The sequence below is a fragment of the Somniosus microcephalus genome, chromosome 1, assembly GCF_052327205.1.
Source record: "Somniosus microcephalus isolate GS21.2 chromosome 1, FLI_Smic_1.0, whole genome shotgun sequence".
In the NCBI taxonomy this organism is placed as follows: Eukaryota; Metazoa; Chordata; class Chondrichthyes; order Squaliformes; family Somniosidae; genus Somniosus; species Somniosus microcephalus.
Window position 1 is genome coordinate 190,519,030 of NC_140987.1, and position 19,656 is coordinate 190,538,685.

At 44.2% G+C, this 19,656-nt stretch overlaps 1 protein-coding gene across 2 annotated transcripts in view; it reads left to right on the top strand.

Moving 5' to 3' along the window:
* kiaa0825 (KIAA0825 ortholog) overlaps positions 1–19,656 on the top strand; it is a 755,168-nt gene that overhangs the window by 130,612 nt on the left and 604,900 nt on the right. For both annotated transcript variants that reach the window (XM_085988737.1, XM_085988745.1), the window contains exons 3-4: positions 8,058–8,226; positions 10,315–10,984. In XM_085988737.1, the coding sequence (XP_085844863.1) occupies positions 8,058–8,226; positions 10,315–10,984 (839 nt within the window). The remainder of the gene's footprint in view (positions 1–8,057; positions 8,227–10,314; positions 10,985–19,656) is intronic.

Below are 19,656 nucleotides of genomic sequence, written 5' to 3' on the forward strand. Positions count from 1 at the left end.
TCGTATATCCCCTGACATCCAAGGTTCCCTGTGGTTTTTGGAACCACCCTTGACCTTTACGGGAACATGTTGCCATTGTATGATCTCAATCTCCCTTCTGAAAGCCTCCCATTGCTCCGATGCGGATTTTCCTACAAGTAGCTGATCCCAGTCCATTTTGGCCAGATCCTGCCTTATCCTATTAAAATCGGCCTTCCCCCAATTTAGAACCTTTATTTCCGGCCCATCCCTGTCCTTTTCCATGACCACCTTAAATCTTACCATATTATGGTCACTATCACCAAAGTGCTCACCTACTAGCACTTTTTCCACTTGGCCGGCCACATTCCCTAGAATTAGGTCCAGTACCGCCCCCTCTCTTGTAGGACTTTCTACATGCTGGCTCAAAAAGCTCTCCTGGATGCACTTTAAGAATTCTACACCCTCTGAGCCTTTCACACTCTGACTATCCCAGTTAATATTGGGGAAGTTGAAATCCCCCATTATTATTACCCTATTATTTGCACATTTCTCTGAGATTTGCCTACATATCTGTTCCTCTATCTCTCCCTGACTGTTTGGAGGCCTATAGTACACTCCCAGCAAAGTGCTTGCCCCCTTTTTGTTTTTAAGCTCCACCCATATGGCCTCATTAGAGGACCCTGCTAATATATCATCCCTCCTTACTGCAGTAATTGACTCCTTAATTAATATTGCGACACCCCCTCCTCTTATACCTCCCCCTCTGTCTCGCCTGAAGATTCTGTACCCCGGAATATTGAGCTGCCAGTCTTGCCCTTCCCTCAACCATGTCTCCGTGATAGCAACAATATCATACTCCCATGTGTTTATCAACACCTTCAGTTCATCCACCTTATTTGCAAGACTCCTTGCATTAAAATAGATGCCATCCAGCCTTGCCCTTATATATTTGCCCTGTCTACCAAGCTGACTTGTTTTTTTCTCTATGGCCTAGAAATTCCAGAGTGCCGAAAACCTATCGGTGCCACGTGGGCTGCGGTTAATGGCCGCCGGAATTAATAGTGCTGGCAGCATATTGGTGCTGTTTGCTAATTAAAATTAGCCAGTGCAACACTTGCTGTGTAAGGCTGGTTTTCAGGTGTTAGTCTCAGCAGGAGGCCCAATGTAGTGTGGTTGCAGCATCCCTGGAGTAAGAACAGCATTCTATTAAAGCTAGCCTGTCATTTTAGAAAGCCGTGTCGGTCACTTAAAGGGGCAATGCCTTCTAAGATGAAAAAAAATAATTTAAAAATTGGCAGCTTTTAGCACTTAGACCTCAACTGCCTTCTGAGGAAAAAAAACATTAAAACGAATTCCCAAATGGCAGTCTTCAGCTCTTAAAGCTGAATTGCCTTCCGTACCTAAAGAAAATGGGAAAAGTGCTTTAGTAGTAACAAATGGCTCAGCAAGCCAGGGAAGAGGCACCCAGGGTCTTACATGCAGCGCTCTAGCTTTGTGCAGGGGGTCAACACTGCAAGAGAGGTCTTCTACGCACAGGGGCCAGGAAGCCCTCCAGTAAGAAGGATGTGGGACCAGATCACTGAGACCGTCGCTGCTAAAAGTATCGCCCCCAGGACCTGGCTCCAGTGCCCCAAAGAAGCTTGATGACCTCAGACCAGTGGTCAAGTTCAGTGAATGCATCTTCATAAGCCATCTCCTACCAAGTGCACCACTAGCCTCACACACTCCTCAATGCATGACCGCCGCCCCCCACCAATCATTCACCTACCAACAATCTGTACCAAACACGAGGCACACCTCCCATTCCTAGATTCACCTCTCCTCCTTGGAGGAGATGGTGCTGGCCATTCTTGGCAGGGGCAGGGCTGAAAGGATAGAAGATACTGGTATCCTCATACATTATCCGCCTTCTGGCATGCACCCCTTGCTTTCCCGCCCTCCTCTCACCGCAACTTCACCCTTGTGCCTTCCTCATTTCACACACCCAAGAAATGCAGGCTGCCCAGCCAGTGATCGACCAAGGAGAGGAGAGTGAAGAAGAAGAAGAAGAAACACAGTCACCTGATTTCACACTCCCAGCCACCAGCTCCTCAAGGTCGACCTGCAAGGCCATTTGCAGTGTACCCCATTGAAAGTCAGCAGCCTTCACCAGCCATGCTGCAGCCACTGGGGTAGCACTACGTGACATCAGTAGGCTAGGCAAAGGCACACAACAAGACAGTTACTAAGGGATGCATAAGGAAGATTAGTTGATTTCTTGATGTCATATTGGGTGGATAGGTGTATAAAGTTAGATTGGAAAGTTTGCTTTGTGGTGGCTTTTTTTTCAGCATTCTGGCCAAAGAGAAGGTAAGGCGTGGGCCAAATGTTGAAAGAGGAATTGTGGTTGGTGTTGCGGTCACTGGTACCACAGGCAGATGATTCCATCCCGGATATTCTGGCCAGAAAGGGACTGTCTGGGTTGCTTCCTCCTCTTCTGCTTCTTCCTCCTCCCTCTATGAGCGGATGCTGGAAATCTGATGTAAAAGCAGGAAATGCTGGAAATACTCAGCAAGTCAGGCAGCATCTTGACCTGAGATGTGAACTCTGTTTCTCCACGGATGCTGCCTGACCTACTGAGTGTTTCCAGCATCTTCTGTCTTCTCAAAGGCCTTCTTTTACCATCCGAGGCCTTGCAAGAGTCTAGCAGCACTCCCTGCACACTTTAAAAACTTTTAATAGCTGTTGCACCAAGCCACTTCTTCAATAAAATACAAAAAATCCAGTCCAAAAGCTTAAATGCAAACTTACCTGAAAGATGTGTGTGCCCCTTTAAGTAGTGCTGACAGTGTCTCTGTAGGTCTGTTGCACGCTCGCTATTTGGAGGGAGCTTGGGACCCAGCGTTAAACTCAGCGCTAAGATCCAAGTTGGTGTTGCACAACGACTGATGTCATGCTCTGCAGATTTGCATGTCAAATGCCAATGCTGCTAATGGCAGCGCTGTGGCCCTCACCAAAATGGCGACCGCCTAGTCACGCGCCAGAGGCGGGCGGAAGTGAGACGGCCGCCATTTTTTTTTCACGAAACGGGCCTTACTTGGTGGCGGTAACTACCCGAATTTGTATCCCATATATGCCTCTATTTATAAACCTAAGGATCCCGTATGCTTCTTTTAACAGTTTTATCAATTTATCCTGTCACCTTCAAAGTTTGTGTATAATTTAAAGTTGTACCATTTAGTTTATAATAAAAACAGAAAATGCTGGAAATACTCAGCAGGTCAGGCAGCATCTGTAGAGAGAGAAACAGAGTTACCGTTTCAGGTCGATGACCCTTCGTCAGAACTGGAAAGAGTTAGAGATGTAACAGATTTTTAAGTAAGTGCAGGGGCAGGGAAAGGGAGGAGGGGAGGAAAGAACAAAAGGGAAGGTCTGTGATAGGATGGAAGTCAGGAAAGATTAAAAGACAAAAGGGATGATGGTGCAAGGGAAAAGGAGATAGTAATGGGACAAGTTAAGAAACAAAATAGGACTCTAGATGAGGTGTAAATGGCAATGGCAGAATCATCAACAGCTGCCATGTGGGAGGAAAAAAAAAAGTAGTGGCTGAGGTTATAGTCTCATTGTTGAACTCGATGTTGAGTCCAGAAGGCTGTAAAGTGCCTAATCGAAAGATGAGGTGCTGTTCCTCGAGCTTACGTTGAGCTTTGCTAGAACAATGTAAGAGGCAGAGGATGGAGAGATCAGAGTGGGAGTGGGAGAATTAAAGTGACAGGCGACCGGATGCTCGGGGTCACGTTTACGGACTGAACGGAGGTGTTCCGCAAAGCGGTCATCCAATCTGCATTTGGTCTCCCCAATGTAGAGGAGACCGCATCGTGAGCAGCGAATACAATATTCTAAATTGCAAGAAGTACAAATAAATCACTCTTTCACCTGGAAGGAGAGTTTGTGGCCCCGGACAGTGGGAAGGGAGGAGGTAAAAGGGCAGGTGTTGCATCTCCTGCGTTTGCACAGGAAGGTGCTGTGGGAAGGGGAAGGGGTGTTGGGGGTGATAGAGGAGTGGACTAGGGTGTTGCGGAGGGAGCGGTCCCTATGGAATGCTGAAAGGGGAGGGGAAGATGTGTTTGGTGGTGGGATCACGCTGGAGGTAGCGGAAATGGCGGAGGATGATCCGTTGAAAGTGGAGGCTGGTGGGGTGAAAGGTGAGGACAAGGGGAACCCTATCGTGGTTCTGGGAGGGAGGGGAAGGGGTGAGAACAGAAGTGCAGGAAATAGAACGGCCGTGTCAACCACGGAAGAGGGGAATCCTTGGTTGAGGAAAAAGGAAGACATATTGGAAGCACTAGTATAGAAGGTGGCATCATCAGAGCAGATGCAGCGGAGACAGAGAAACTGGGAGAGTGGGATAGAGTCCTTACAGGAAGCGGGGTGGGAGGAAGTCTAGTCCAGGTAGCTGTGGGAGTCAGTGGGCTTATAGTGAATGTTTGTCAATAGCCTATCCCCAGAAATGGAGACAGAGAAGTCGAGGAAAGGAAGGGAAGAGTAGGAGATGGACCATGTTAAGGTGAAGGAAGGGTGGAAATTGGAAGCAAAGTGAATGAAATTTTCTAGTTCAGGGCGAAAGCAGGAAACGGCACTGATACAGTCATCAATGTACCTGAAAAAGAGGTGAGGGAGGGGATTTGAGTAGGACTGGAACAAAGAATGTTCCACATATCCCATGCGGGTTCCTGTAGCAACACCTTTAATTTGGCGGAAGTGAGTGGAGTCAAAGGAGAAGTTGTTCAATATGAGAACAAGTTCAGCCAGGCGGAGGAGGGTGGTGGTGGATGGGGACTGGTTGGGCCCCTGTTCAAGAAAGAAGCTGAGTGCCCTCAGGCCATCCTGGTGCCGGATGGAGATGTAGAGGGATTGGATGTTCATAGTGAAAAGGAGACGGCTGGGGCCAGGAAACTGGAAACTGTTAAAGTGGCAGATGGTGTCGGAAGAGTCGCGGATGTAGGTGGGAAGAGACTGGACAAGGGGAGAAAAAAGAGTCAAGATAGGAAGAGATAAATTCCATGGGGCAAGAACAGGCTGAAATGATGGGTATACCAGGGCAGTCCTGTTTGTGGATCTTGGGAAAGAGGTAGAAGCGGGCTGTGCGGGGTTGGGGAACTATGAGGTTGGCGGCTGTGGAGGGAAGATCTCTAGAGGAGCTGAGGTAATTGACAGTCTTGGAAACAATAGCTTGATGTTCGGTAGTGGGGTCATGGTCCAGGGGGAGGTAGGAGGAGGTGTCAGAGAGTTGCCATTCAGCCTCCGTTAGGTTCAGGTTGATTCGCCAAGTCGGTTTGCTTTTGTACCATTTAGTTTATATTGCTTCTCCTCATTCTTCCTATCAAAATGAATCACTTCACACTTCTCTCTGTTAAATTTCATCTGCTATGTGTCTTCTCATTTCACCAGTCTGTCTATGTCCTCCCAAAGTCCATGGCCCAGAAATTCGGGTCTCCGCGGGTGAGTACGCACGGGGTACTCACCCGTAAGCCCCATGGAAGTGCTGGTTTCCTGCATGCGGTGCGCATGCGCGGGAAACCGGCACTTCCGTTCCCCTGAAAGAAGGGGTTCAGAGGTCGAACGCGTGCGCAGGAGAGGCAGCGCGTGCGCATTGAACTTACGTTCTTTTTGCAGGTTTTCCCGGGAGGGTAAGTCTCCAGAAGTTAGACATGTAAAAAGCAGTCGCAAGGCCTGCTTTTTACAAAGTAAGTGGTGAATTATTTAAAATTAAAACATTTTTTCCACAGGTTTATTATTTTTAAATACTTTAAAGAAAGGTAAGTTTATTTTTAGCCCCGTTAGAAAATAAAATTATTTTTTTCAAAATTTAAATTATTGTTTAAAATAGTTATTTCATGTAATTTATAGTTTATTTTAAAAATGTGATGCTTTTTTAAAATGTATTTGAAGATTTAGTGATGTTTTGGGGCTTATAGTATTTATAAGTTTGACAGCCCTTCCTGTCAAACTTATGAATGAAGCATGCGGCTCTCCATGGCCCACGTGACCCCAGGGAATGCATCGAACTAACTGCGCCCCTGGGATACGCAAGCACTGCACGCCGGCAGTTGGAGGACGCCCAGGATCGGAATTCCACGGGGGCCCACAGCTCAACGGCTAGCGTGCAAGGTAAGTGCAGGTCGGGGGCTTACACCCGTGGGAAGCCCCCGACCCGAATTTCTGGGCCATTGTTTACAACATTTCAGAGTTTTGTGTCATCTGCAAACTTTGCAATTATGCCCTGCCTATCCAAGTTCAGATCATTAATATATTTATCAAAAAGAGTAGTGGCCCTAATACCGACCCCTGGGGACACCACTGTATACTTCCCACCAGTCTGGGAAAACAATCTGTTACCACTAATCTTTGCTTTCTGTCCCTTAGCCAATGTTGCATCCATGCAGCCACTCTCCCTTTAATCCCATGGGCTTCAATTTTGCTAACATGTTTATTATGTGATACTATATTAATCGTCTTTTGAAGTCCATATACACAACATCAACCACATTACCCCCATCAACCCTCTCTGTTAATCAATATATTTTAATTATGTTAGTGCCTCTTTTAAATTAGCAGAGGATTTCAGATGAACATGTTAAGCAGTTGTTATTTCAGAGCCTTGAAGATTTGAAAATATTTACAGGAATCTCGGGAATTCATTCTCAGGTCATTTAAAAACCTGCTCCAATTATCTTGTAGGCTTTTATTCTTATTGTAATATCAGGTTGCTAAGTTCTTTATTCAGTGCATCTCTGTACTGCCAATCAATATGCTTCAAAGAATGCTAATTACAGTACAGTGGTAGTACTGTGGAAATTGAACCTTGTGATTTAATTTCTGACCTGAACCATATCAGTTCAGGAAGCATCAAACAGAATGCTTCTAAGCATTTTGCTACAGCAGGGGAAGGAAAAGAGTAGCTTGAGCCACATTTGCACATTTCCTGGTGCCTAATTTTAAACTACCATTGACTGGTAGGTGACCGCCAGTTGCTTATCCATCTGCCTTGGTGTCCTTGGATAGTATACAGGGAGACCAAATTTAGAAAAATTATGAAATTTAATTGTAAGAATGCAGTTCAATTTGAATAAGTTTGCAGATGAGGTACTCACATCTGAGCATTTGCTGAGCTAATCTGAGAGCTACAAACAGACCACAACAAAATTTACAAGTGGGCAAAACTATGCTAGTTGAAATTAACTGGGATAAATGCAGGTATTACACATTGGAGCAAAGAATGGGAGGCACCTTTACTCCATGAATGGTGTTGAACTGGCTAGAGGAGAGAGAAAGAAGTCTGAGAGGAATCCTGCTGTAGATCCCCAAAGACAAAATACCAATTGTGGGATGGGATTAGGGGCCAACAGATCCTTTAAAAATTGCCAATGGAGCTGCGATGCTAGAAGAGCAACAAGTGCCTGCCCAACACTTCATTATCTGCCCCCACCACGCGGTTTGGCAGCCATCTGAGATGCACCCATAGTCATGTGGGCGCCTGCAAGTTATGTGCAAATTAGAGAACCTCTCCCTGACTCCAAATACCCTGGCACTTATACCAGGTTAGCATTCTCACTGATTTTTGTGCCCAGATTTTGGAACCTTGAAAGGAGGCAAATGAAAAGGGATGTCATGGAGCTATACAAGATGATAAGTCGAATAGAAAGTTTAATCCGAAATACTATTTCAAGTTAAACCAGGGATGCAGACAAGTACAAGTCCATAAAAGACATGTGAAAGGATGCACTTTTTAAAATACAAAACTTAACAGATATCTGGAATGGCCTTCCCAACAGAATAGTGAAGTTTACAACATTAGAATTATTCAAGAGGGTTTGGATATAGTGGTGGGGTAATCGTAGGTCTCTGTAAAAGCTTAATAAGACAAATGGCTTCCCTCATCTGTACTTATTTTGTGAAAAGAGTGAAGATTAAAGCAAAATTCACTTTATTATTGCCTGTCTAAGATGTCTATATTTAAGCTGTTATTGCCTTGATATAGTCTCTTGCTGTATAAAAAATGTTTGATTGTATGTTGTTTGATTTGTTTCTTATATTTCCCCATTCTTGTCTTTCAGCATTGAGCAGACTATGAGGGAGCTGCAGTCAGACCTGAGTAAACTGTGCATAGGAGAGAAATTGCAGAACACTGGTGACTGCCTTCAGTGGTTAAGCAGTTCCAGTATTTCCTCTGTCAAACCATTCACCACTCCATGTGACCAGTTGACAGACTTTCTTAAAGCGCTGGTAAATAAAATTTATTTCTTTTTAAATGCAGTGAAATAGTGGAAAAGTTTGATAGAAAGCTATTTTTGACTTGATTTGCAAAATTGTTATATTCAGACTTGGGGGAAGGACCTCAGCATTCATATGCAACACACTTCAAGTTCATCTTTAAATTGCTACGGTGTAATGATTATTGTAATTATGTTTTATTACTTTCAAAAGTTGTTATTCGATTAGTTAGTGTTGCAATACACCAGAAAGGAGTATTATGTTGAATGACTAATCTACCCTGCTTTTATGGAGTTTTTAAGTTTTAAATAGTGTGCTGGGTAGGTAGGCAGACAGAGAGATGCAGCAGCATCAGTTTGTGAGTTAGAAGTAGCAGCAAAACGCTGTAAAAATAATGAAAAATAAGTTAAACCTGGTTTAATAAAAATCACATATAAAATATTCCTATTCCTGCTCGTTTCCCAATTTCCATGTTCTTTCTAACAGTTCTATTACCTGGAATATTTCGCTACCAGTCATGCCCAGCTTGTAGGCAGCTCTCCGTAATGGCTACTTCATAGATTCTTACAGCATAGGAGGCTATTCAGCCCAGTGTGCCTGTGCCAGCTCTTTGAAAGAGCTATCCAATTAGTCCCGCTCTTTCCCCATCGACCTGCACTATCATTTCCCATACATAATGACCTAGAAATTGGGCCTCAATCATTTTTGGGCACGTAGGGGTCTAGTTCACCTAGGGGTTCCGCGATTGGGGGTCGGGAGTGGCAGTGATTGGTGGTCGGGAGGAGCAAGAGTGCTGATATTCAGGTAAGTTACTTACCTACTTTGTTGTAGTCAATTCCAAGGGCTGGCTTCCTGAATGCAGCCCATGCTGGCTATTCTGGAGAGGGGACTTCAAACAGGCATTGGGCACCTTATTTGCATATGCAAAGGGCCTAACATGTGCTTCAGCATGGGTAAAAACATTTCTTATTTTTCCTTACCCAACATGGCGAACATTGCACTTCCGATCAGAAATGTGCACACGCTTCCTGCCCACCATATTGGAGCTTTAGTAGTCCAAGTACACCCAACTCCCTCTGCTCTTCCACAGCACTGAAGTCTTGTTTAGCAACGTCTATATAAAAGTTACTCGTTTATGGTGGTGATGGTGGTGGGCAAACCAGAGAAACTGACTCATACCCCAGTACAGTTTCATAGGTGCTCGTAGCCTTCTGATACCTCGCCCAAATGGACATTCTTTATGTATAAGCCTGCACATTGAGCACAAGCAGGCTACTCATCTAATAAGGACCATCACAACCAAACTTAATGTTCTCCTTGCCCAGCATACACATCTACATGCACTTTGTATATTGGGCTACTGAATTGAAATGGGAATCATGGCATCCTCATGATTCCTCAATGCACTATGTTGCCTATCCTTGCCATGCTATTGTGGTGACACTGAGCAGAAGCCAGGCATTTCCCTATAGAAAGGGAAGAAAAATGAGTGAGCGACTCAACTAAGATTGTGTTCATGCACATTGGTTCAAAGCAGCAATTCTGGAGCTTGGAGCTACACTGCCTGCCTTGTATACAGGAGGACCAGGGGAAAAAGGGAAAGATGGTTGCCCAAAAGAGGTGAGAAAACCAAGATTTTTTAAAAAACATTAAGTAAATGGGTTAATGACTGCATTTAGGCAGCGCAGTCAGAAATGTATGAAAAAATAGCCCACAAAAGAAATTAAGTCCCTTATGTGAATTTCCTGCTCTGCAGTGCAAAACACCTTCAAGGTCAAGTAGTGGGAGTTTTATTTCAAAGTATCATATGAGTAAATAATACAAAATTTGCTCGTGGCCTTTTGCTCTAATTCAGCTGCAGATTTATAGCTGGTCAAGGTTTTTGAAACCAGTGAATAAAGTGGTATTCCCATTGCACGCAATAATATTCTTAAAGTTGCCTGAGGTGCAATATCTATCTTGTACTGTGAAGCTCTGGTTCCTGATACAGATATCATCATTTATACCTGTCAAGAACAAACAGTAACTGGTTACAGCTGATGTCATTTCTGTTGTTATCCATGATTATTTATTCTTGTCTCGTGTTTTCTTTACTACAAGCTTCACTTTCTAAAGAGAGAAAAAGGCCCAGAAGAAATGATCATGCAGCTACTCCTGGATCTCTCTGCTGAATGTGGTGTTGTGTTTCCATTGAATTCATGTGGAGCTTCATTTCATGTTCCTTCAACTACTTCAGTTCATGCCGTTGAGGACAATGACTCTCTTGATGCCCTGTCTGTGTGGGATGACGTGAGGTTACATCTTCGTAGGTTCCTAGTTGATAAACTTCTAAATTGTCAAGAAATAAATAACGTGCTTCCAAATATTCAAATCAAAACACAGAGTCTTCAGCGGCTTCTATTTTTGTACCCGGAAACTGAAGTTCTAACCAAATATCAAAATATCCAGTGCAAATCTGTGCAAGATCTGCTGCAGAATAATGTCTTGACCAACACCGATGAGATCAGTTTTGACAAAGTAGCTCATGGGTTTGAAAACATGATTCCTGTGGTTTGTACTATGATGAGACAAGATTTGTATGCTTTACGTACACTTGTGGAGGATTCAAAAGTACTGAAGTTTATTAATGATGCATACCTACAGAATATTGCAGAAGAACTCTACATTGTGATTGAAAAGCTTTGTGAGCAACAGCTAAGGAAAAATGTGCTGCATTCGGCGAAGACGTACAAAAGCTTAAACAAACAAAAGGGCGCAGTACAGTCTGTGGGTCAGTGAAATCCGTTGCTATTTACTTTGATAGAAAGTGCTCTAATATGTTTAGTGGTTGTGCAGATAGTTACATATTTCTTTCTTTATTTAAATGAAAGCTCAATACACTGTCAGCCTTGACTCAGTGGCACTCTCAGCTGAGTCAGAAGGTTGTGGGTTCAAGCTCCACTCCAGGACTTGAACACATATTCCAGGTTGACAATTCTTTGTAGTATTGAGGGAGTGCTGCAGTGTCGATAGTGCCATCTTTTGGATGAGATGTTAAACCGAGGCTACGTCTGCTCTCTCGTGTGGACGCAAAAGACTCTTTCCTTTTCAGTTTTCCTTCTTTATTCTCTCTTTACTTCCATCATCCACAGGCATGATGGGCAAATAGTCTCCTCCTGTGGAAGGAAGAAACAAGAGAGGAAGCTGAAAAAAAACCTGGGAAGTGAAACAAGAGTGAGAGAATCAATGTTAATGTTTTTTAAATTTGGTTTGCTATTTTCCCTTACTAAGAAAAAAAGATAGTTTCAATCTCAATTCTCCTAAGTAGTTCTACTTAATTTAATATCTATACAAAGGAAACTGGCAGTTACTTAAAATTTTGGTTGCTATCAGTCAGTTGTAAACACATAAGATACTGCAGATGATATACATGGCTTTTGTACTCAACTGAATAGCCAGGACATTCTTTCCATGAAGATCAATTTTGTTTGTAAAATGTTTAAGAATATATTTTCTTCAATTGAGAATTCAGCATAATGACTAGCTTTTTTCTGTGGTTAGTCCATTAAGACTAAAGGAATTTGCAGTGAGATGTCACATGGTCTTGATCTGACACCTATTATATGGATTTAGCAACCATTTTTCTTTAAATATGATTGTTCACAAGATTTCTTTGATCTTGAGAGAGATACATTTTGTTTTCCTTTGTTTCTGCCCAAATCTTTAGACGTGCTGGAGACCCACAGGTCCAACTAAACCCCACGTAAAGGTTATGGTATGGATATATCTCCCCGTTAGCAAAGTGTCACATCTTTTGTTATTTTGTAACTGATGAGGAAGCATGAGTTAAAAGTTCTATAAAAATAATGCAGACTGCTATATTGTCTTTACTACTGCTTAATAATGAATTTTATCAAACCTATTCTGTAGTTTATAGCTTAAACCACAGTCTGTTAGCATTTTTTCTATTGCTTTCCAAAGTCTAGGTGCTCACAAGAAGGCTCATGCTGTAGCCAATAAACTAAATGCTGATACAAGGGTTTCTATGCAAACCCTGTGCTCACTACAAACCAGAGAACACTTTTATATGCCCAACATCTGGTAATGTGGAGAGTGAGGACTACGAGAATGGTTTATGGTGCTAGCCACAGGAAAATATTTGTTTTAAAAACGATAAAATGTAGCTTAACATAACAGTATCATTTTGTATGTATTCTGGCTGCATATGTCAAGGAAATATACACAGAAAAGGGGTTGATGTATAGGAAAAATTTAAGATAATATGGGTGTACTACATTATTTAGCTTTTTCTGACTTTATTTTTAAAGACAATGGGGGAAAAATTCAGTTGGTAGCGCCACCCGTTAGCGCCTTAAGAGGGCGCTAAGTGGGGCGCAAAGCAACTAGCGCCCGGGCGCGGTGATATTTACGCCTCTCGCAAAATTGACCGGACATTTTGTGGCGGCGCTAAACAATACCGCCACGATCTCCTGCGCCGGCAGATCGTGACGTCAGTCGAGTGCGCAACGCCCCGTTAGCGCCCCGGACCGGAAATTGAGTGGCACCCCTGCCTTACTGCCTGCCGCTAGCAACGACAGGTTGAGGGGAGCGTTCTGCTGTCAGAAAGGGACTAGGGGAGCGCTATTTAAAGGCGACCACTGCCTGCCTTTTTTTGTTGGTGACATTTTTGCACCACACATTCTGAGAGAGAGGGAGAGACTTCTGCAGAGATTCAATGCTGTGTGAAGGAGTTTTGGGTACTGAGCAGCACTTTGTAGGTTGGTTTTGATTTGCCCTTGTATCGATTTAGAAGAGACTATGGGGGCTGCACTCTGAGCTGTTCCCCTGGTTCTCTCCATTGTTCTTTCCAGCAGATTTGATGTACAGGTCTCTCCAGGCCGAGATTCAAGGCTGCAATGAGCAGGATGTGGATGGAGAGCAAGATCAACCCTCCCCTTTAAGATAAAAACAGAAAATGCAGAAGAAACTCAGCAGGTCAAGCAGCATCTGTGAAGAGAGAAACAGATTTAACGTTTCAGGTTGATGACCATTTGTCAGAACTCCCCTTTAAGAACTGGATGGTGCCAGTGTGTGTGTTACATTGCTGACTGAAATCACATGAGCTTCGCCAGCGCTGTGAGGTAGCGCCTCGCTCCTCGGCCTTAGCGCCTTAAGAGAGGTGTGTAGCGCCTGATTTAGCGCTCCAATCACCTCCAGGGGCAATAAAAGCCAAGTTTGCTGTCGGAGGCAATAATTAGCGCCAGGCGCTAAACTTTGCGCACCGCCAATAATAGCGCCCAAAACGGGGCGATACTGAATTTCTCCCCAATGAGCCCACTTACACCAGCTCTCAGCTGACCTGAGTTCCCGAGGCCTTATAATGGTGTAGCCTAGGAACTCCTCCAAATATGCTTTCTTCATTTAGAGTGGTGGGTGGGTGGAATATCTTTCCACAGCCTGCCCGTCAGCCGGAATTTAAATCACCAGCTGAAACTGGTAGAACTAGCTTCTGCTTCAAATTCATGCCCCTGGTCATTATCTAGTGTCCCTGCGGGAAGCATTGTGTTCATGCGGGAGGGAGAGAAGTAAAAAGTAATCGAAGTGTGACGTCACCAGAAAGCAGGTAGGTGATTGGTTGGTGAGTATTTATTTCTCTCTTTTTAAACTTTAACTCTGTGGTTTATAGTTACTAAGGTCTCTCTGGTGTAGCGGGGACTGTTGGTAAACCATTTAACTGTAGTGTAATTGGTGGGATTGATTGATTTAATTTAATTTCAATTAATTAAAGGGTAAGTCATGGCAGGACAGCCCGGCCACGTGGTATGCTCCTCCTGCGCTATGTGGGAACTCAGGGACACTTCCTGTGTCCCTGGCAACTACGTGTGCAGGAAGTGTATCCAGCTGCAGCTACTGACAGACCGCATTGCGGCGCTGGAGCTGCGATTGGATGCATACTGGAGCGTTCACAATGCTGAGGACGTCGTGAATAGCACGTTTAGGGAGTTGGACACACCGCAGGTAGAGGTTGGACAGGCAGAAAAGGAAGGGGTGACCAACAGGCAGATTACTAGGCGCAGGCAGGTAGTGCAGGGGTCCCCTGTGGACATCCCCCTCTCAAACAGATACACCACTTTGAGTACTGTTGGGGGGGATGGCTTATCAGAGGAAGGTGTAACGGCTGCAGCGGCACTTCCCTCTGCTCGCCGCCTGAGGGCGGTTTTTGAGGCCTCGGTGCACTGCTGCTGTGCCTTCTGGGCACCTCTCCTCACCTGTTTCTCGAGTAATTGATCTCATCAGAGTAATCAGGCTAGTTAATAAAGTTGTCCCTGTTTTGCCTCTGTGTTCTGGCCTCACCTGTGTGTTGTTAAAGTATTTGTCTCCTGTCTCATTTGAATAATTATGTCATGTGACCACTCTGGCCTGTATTTAAGCTTCCTGTTTCCTGTCCTCTTTGCTCAGTCCTGGGTTCGCCTGCCTGCAAGTAACAGCTCTTGCTGTGTCTCTGGCGTTCTCGAGTCTCTCTGTGTTTTCGAGTCTCAACTGAATCTCCTTTCGAGTGTTACCATGTCTCTGTGTTTTCGAGTATCAAGTGAAGCATCTTTCGAGTTCTACCCGGTCTCGAGTCCTTGGATAGGTTTCCTGCGCTTGGGTCCACGACCGAAACCCTAGCAAAACGGCCCCGTGAATGCACGGCCCCGTGACAGAAGGCAGCAGCAGCCAACTTCCTGGCACCAGAGGTGGCTCTGCTGCACAGGACGGGAGGAACAAGAGGGGTAGAGCTACAGTAATAGGGGATTCTATTGTAAGGGGAATAGATAGGCATTTCTGCGGCCGCAAATGAGACTCCAGGATGGTGTGTTGCCTCCCTGGTGCAAGGGTCAAGAATGTCTCAGAGCGGCTGCAGAACATTTTGGAAGGGGAGGGTGAACAGCCAGTTGTCGTCGTGCATATAGGTACCAACGATATAGGTAAAAACCAGGATGAGGTCCTAAAAGCTGAATATAGGGAGTTAGGAGGTAAATAAAAAAATAGGACCTCAAAGGTAGTAATCTCAGGATTGCTACCAGTGCCACGTGCTAGTCAGAGTAGAAATAGAAGGATATTTCAGATGAATATGTGGCTAGAGGAATGGTGCCAGGGGGAGGGATTCAAGTTCCTGGGACATTGGAACCGGTTCTAGGAGAGGTGGGACCAGTTCAAACCGGACGGTTTGCACCTGGGCAGGACTGGAACCGATATCCTATAGGGAGTGTTTGCTAGTGCTCTGGGGAAGGGTTTAAACTAAGATGGCAGGGGGTTGGGAACCTAAGCAAGGGGACAGAGGAAAGGGAAACAAGGATAAAAGCAAAAAAAAGGAAGGAGAAAAACAAAAGTGGCAGTCAGAGAAATCAAGGGTTTAAATCAAACATGGCCACAGTAAATAATAGTTATAATAGGTCTAAGAGCGTTAAAAAAATAAGCCTGAAGGCTTTGTGTCTTAATGCGAGGTGCATTCGTAATAAGGTGAATGAATTGGCTGCGCAAATAGAGGTAAACGAATATGATTTGGTTGGGATTACGGAAACGTGGCTCAAGGATGACCAAGGCTGGGAACTCAACATCCAGGGGTATTTGATATTCAGGAAAAATAGGCAAAAAGGAAAGGGAGGTGGGGTAGCATTACTGGTTAAAGAAGGGATTAACACAATTGTAAGGAAGGATATTAGCTCTGATGATGTGGGATCTGTATGGGTAGAATTGAGAAATACCAAGGGGCAGAAAACGTTAGTGGGAGTGGTATATAAACCTCCAAATAGTAAGGCAGAGGTTGGGGATGGCATTAAAAGGGAAATTAAAGAAGCGTGCAATAAGGGCAGAGCAGTCATCATGGGTGACTTTAATCTACATATAGATTGGGCTAACCAAATTAGTAACAATACTGTGGAGGAGGAATTCCTGGAGTGTTTACAGGATGGTTTCCTGGACCAATATGTCGAAGAACCAACCAGAGATCAGGCCATCTTAGACTGGGTATTATGTAACGAGAAAGGATTAATTAGCAATCTTGTTGTACAAGACCCCTTGGGTCAGAGCGATCATAATATGATCGAATTCTTCATTAAGATGGAGAATGAAGTAGTTGACTCAGAGACTAGGGTCCTAAATTTAAATAAAGGAAACTACGATGGTCTGAGGCGCGAGTTGGGTAGGATTGATTGGGGAATGTCACTCAAAGGGTTGACGGTGGATAGGCAATGGCAAACATTCAAAGACCGCATGGATGAACTACAGAATTTGTTCATCCCAGTTTGGCATAAAAATAAAACAAAAACGGTGACTCTACCGTGGCTAACAAGGGAAATTAGGGATAGCATAAGATCCAAGGAGAGGACATATAAATTGGCCAGAAAAAGCAATAATCCTGAGGATTGGGAGCAATTTAGGATTCAACAAAGGAGGACAAAGGGATTAATTAAGAAGGGGAAAATAGAATATGAGAGTAAGCTTGCAGGGAACATAAAAACTGACTGTAAAAGCTTTTATAGATATGTGAAGAAAAAAAGATTGGGGAACTCAAGCAGGGGAAATTATAATGGGGAACAAAGAAATGGCAGACCAATTAAATACATACTTTGGTTCTGTCTTCACAGAGAAGGACACAAATAACCTCCCAGAGATGTCGGGCAACATAGGGTCTAATGAGAGGGAGGAATTGAATGAAATCAGTATTTGTAGGGAAATTGACGGGACTGAAGGCCGATAAATCCCCAGGGCCTGATAATCTACATCCTAGGGTACTTAAGGAAGTGGCCCTAGAAATAATAGATGCATTGCTGATCATCTTCCAACATTCGATGGAACCTGGAACAGTACCCATGGATTGGAGGGTAGCTAATGTTACCCCACTATTCAAAAAAGGTGGTAGAGAGAAAACAGGGAAGTACAGACTGGTAAGCCTGACATCGGTAGTGGGGAAGATGCTAGAGTCCATTATAAAGGATGTAATAGCAGAGCACTTGGAAAACAGTGACAGGATCGGACAAAGTCAACATGGATTCACAAAAGGTAAATCGTGCTTGACTAATCTACAGGAATTTTTTGAGGATGTAACTGGTGAAATAGCTAAGGGAGAACCAGTGGAGGATGTGGTGTATCTGGACTTTCAGAAGGCCTTCGATAAGGTCCTGCATAAGAGATTAGCGTGTAAAGTTAAGGCACATGGGATTGGGGGCAAGGTATTGACTTGGATAGAGAACTGGTTGGCAGACAGAAAGCAAAGAGTTGGAATAAACGGGTCTTTTTCCGAGTGGCAGGCAGTGACTAGTGGGGTACCGCAGGGATCGGTCTTTGGACCCCAGCTATTTACTATATAAGTGATCTGGACAAGGGAACTAGATGTAATGGCCCAGTAATTCCGTTCCAAACGCGTGAGTACGGTCGGGGTACTCACGCGTCTGGCCGGAGGAAATGCCGGTTTTCAGCATGCACAGCGCATGCGGGGAAAACCGGCATTTCCTGTCCACTGAGCGAAGGGGTTCAGAGGCACAGCGCGTGCGACTGCACAGGCAGCGCGTGCGCAGTGAACTTCGTCGATTTCATTCATGGATTCAGTGAGGTTAAGTCCTTACAACTTACACATGAAGAAAGCATGTGTAAAGTTGCTCCAGAGGCTGCGGAGGAAGATATATTTTATCGTGGAGCTTCTGAAAGGCAATATTTTTGTTTGGGAAAGGGAGGAAAGTTATTTTAAGAAATGATGAGGTAAGTTTTAAAGTTTAATTTTTTTTTTTTAAACGGGTTTTCAGTACTGTAGGTAGAAGGAGCAATTGTGGCTGTGTGAATTGAATTTGCTGTGTTTATTAAATGTGAAAATGACTGTTCTAAAATGAGTAATGTAACATTTCCAACATTTTTAAGAAAGAAACTTTTCATCAGTAATATATTCTTTTAAGTAATTATGTATGTATGTCCGTATATATTCCTTTATGTATATGTATATATTCCTTTACTTGTGTATGAATGTATGTATTTAATTATGATTTTCCAATAAGTTACTTTCTCTGAAAGTCATAATTAAATACATACATTCATACACATATAAGTAAAGGAATATATACATACATATACGCAAAGGAATATATACAGACATACATACATAATTACTTAAAAGAATATATTACTGATGAAAAGTTTCTTTCTTAAAAATGTTGGAGTCATTTTCACATTTAATAAACACAGCAAATTCAATTCACATAGCCACAATTGCTCCTTCTACCTACAGTACTGAAAACCCGTTTTAAAAAACAAAAATAAACTTTAAAACTTACCTCAGCATTTCTTAAAATAACTTTCCTCCCTTTCCCAAACAAAAATATTACCTTTCAGAAGCTCCACGATAAAATATATCTTCCTCCGCAGCCTCTGGAGCAACTGTACTCATGCTTTTTTCATGTGTAAGTTGTAAGGACTTAACCTCACTGAAAGCATGAATGAAACCGGCGAATTTTACTGCGCACGTGCTGCCTGTGCAGTCGCACGCGTTCTGCCTCTGAACCCCTTCGTTCAGAGGACAGGAAATGCCGGTTTTCCCCGCATGCGCTGTGCATGCTGAAAACCGGCATTTCCTCCGGCCAGACGTGTGAGTACCCCGACCGTACTCTCGCGTTTGGAACGGAATTACTGGGCCAACATTTTACATGTCAATAAAATGAAATTTAACAATTGCACGATTTGCCCCCTCGCATCTGCGACTGAGGGTCCAAGGAGGGGCATTGCGCAAGAGGTCATCGTCGTACGTATCCTCACACTGTTCCCTTTCGGGAACTGTATGAAGTGGTGGAAGGATTTCTGGCCACGTTAACGCTCCTTCCGTGACCATAACCATCTTCATACCAGCCATTAGGGTGGTTAGTCCTATGGCGTGAGGGTTTTACGGGCTCCCACAACCCATCTGAGGGGGGGGGACCACCCGCGGACGCAAGTATCCCGCTGGATGTCCACCCAGAATTTATAGTTGGAGCTCCGACTCCACTTGCCGGGACTGTCTGGAGCGGGGTTCGAAACCCTACTCCTTCTGGCCCAGTGGCGGGGATGCTTACCGCTATGCAAAAGGCCCACTCCGCGCAAAAGGTGACACCCATACGTTTCCTGCGCCTTTTCCCTCCCCGTGACTGGAGCCCTATGCTGCCACTTGAAAGACCAAGCTATCATCTGTCCTTTTTGCGGCGCCTTTGACTTCTCATTACCAATGATGAGCAGGCGCTGCACCTCCACCTCGTTGAGATTGCTGAGGTCATCATCAGTTCAATTGTGAGTTCTTTTAATGCCGTGAATTGTGCTCATTCCAGCCATTTCACGTTGCTAATTGGATTGGGCCTTTGGTGTAGCGGTAGGATCCCCGCCGCTGGGCCAGACGGGGTAGGGTTTCAAACCCCGCTCCAGACAGTCCCGGCAAGTGGAGTCGGAGCTCTGGCTCTAAATTCT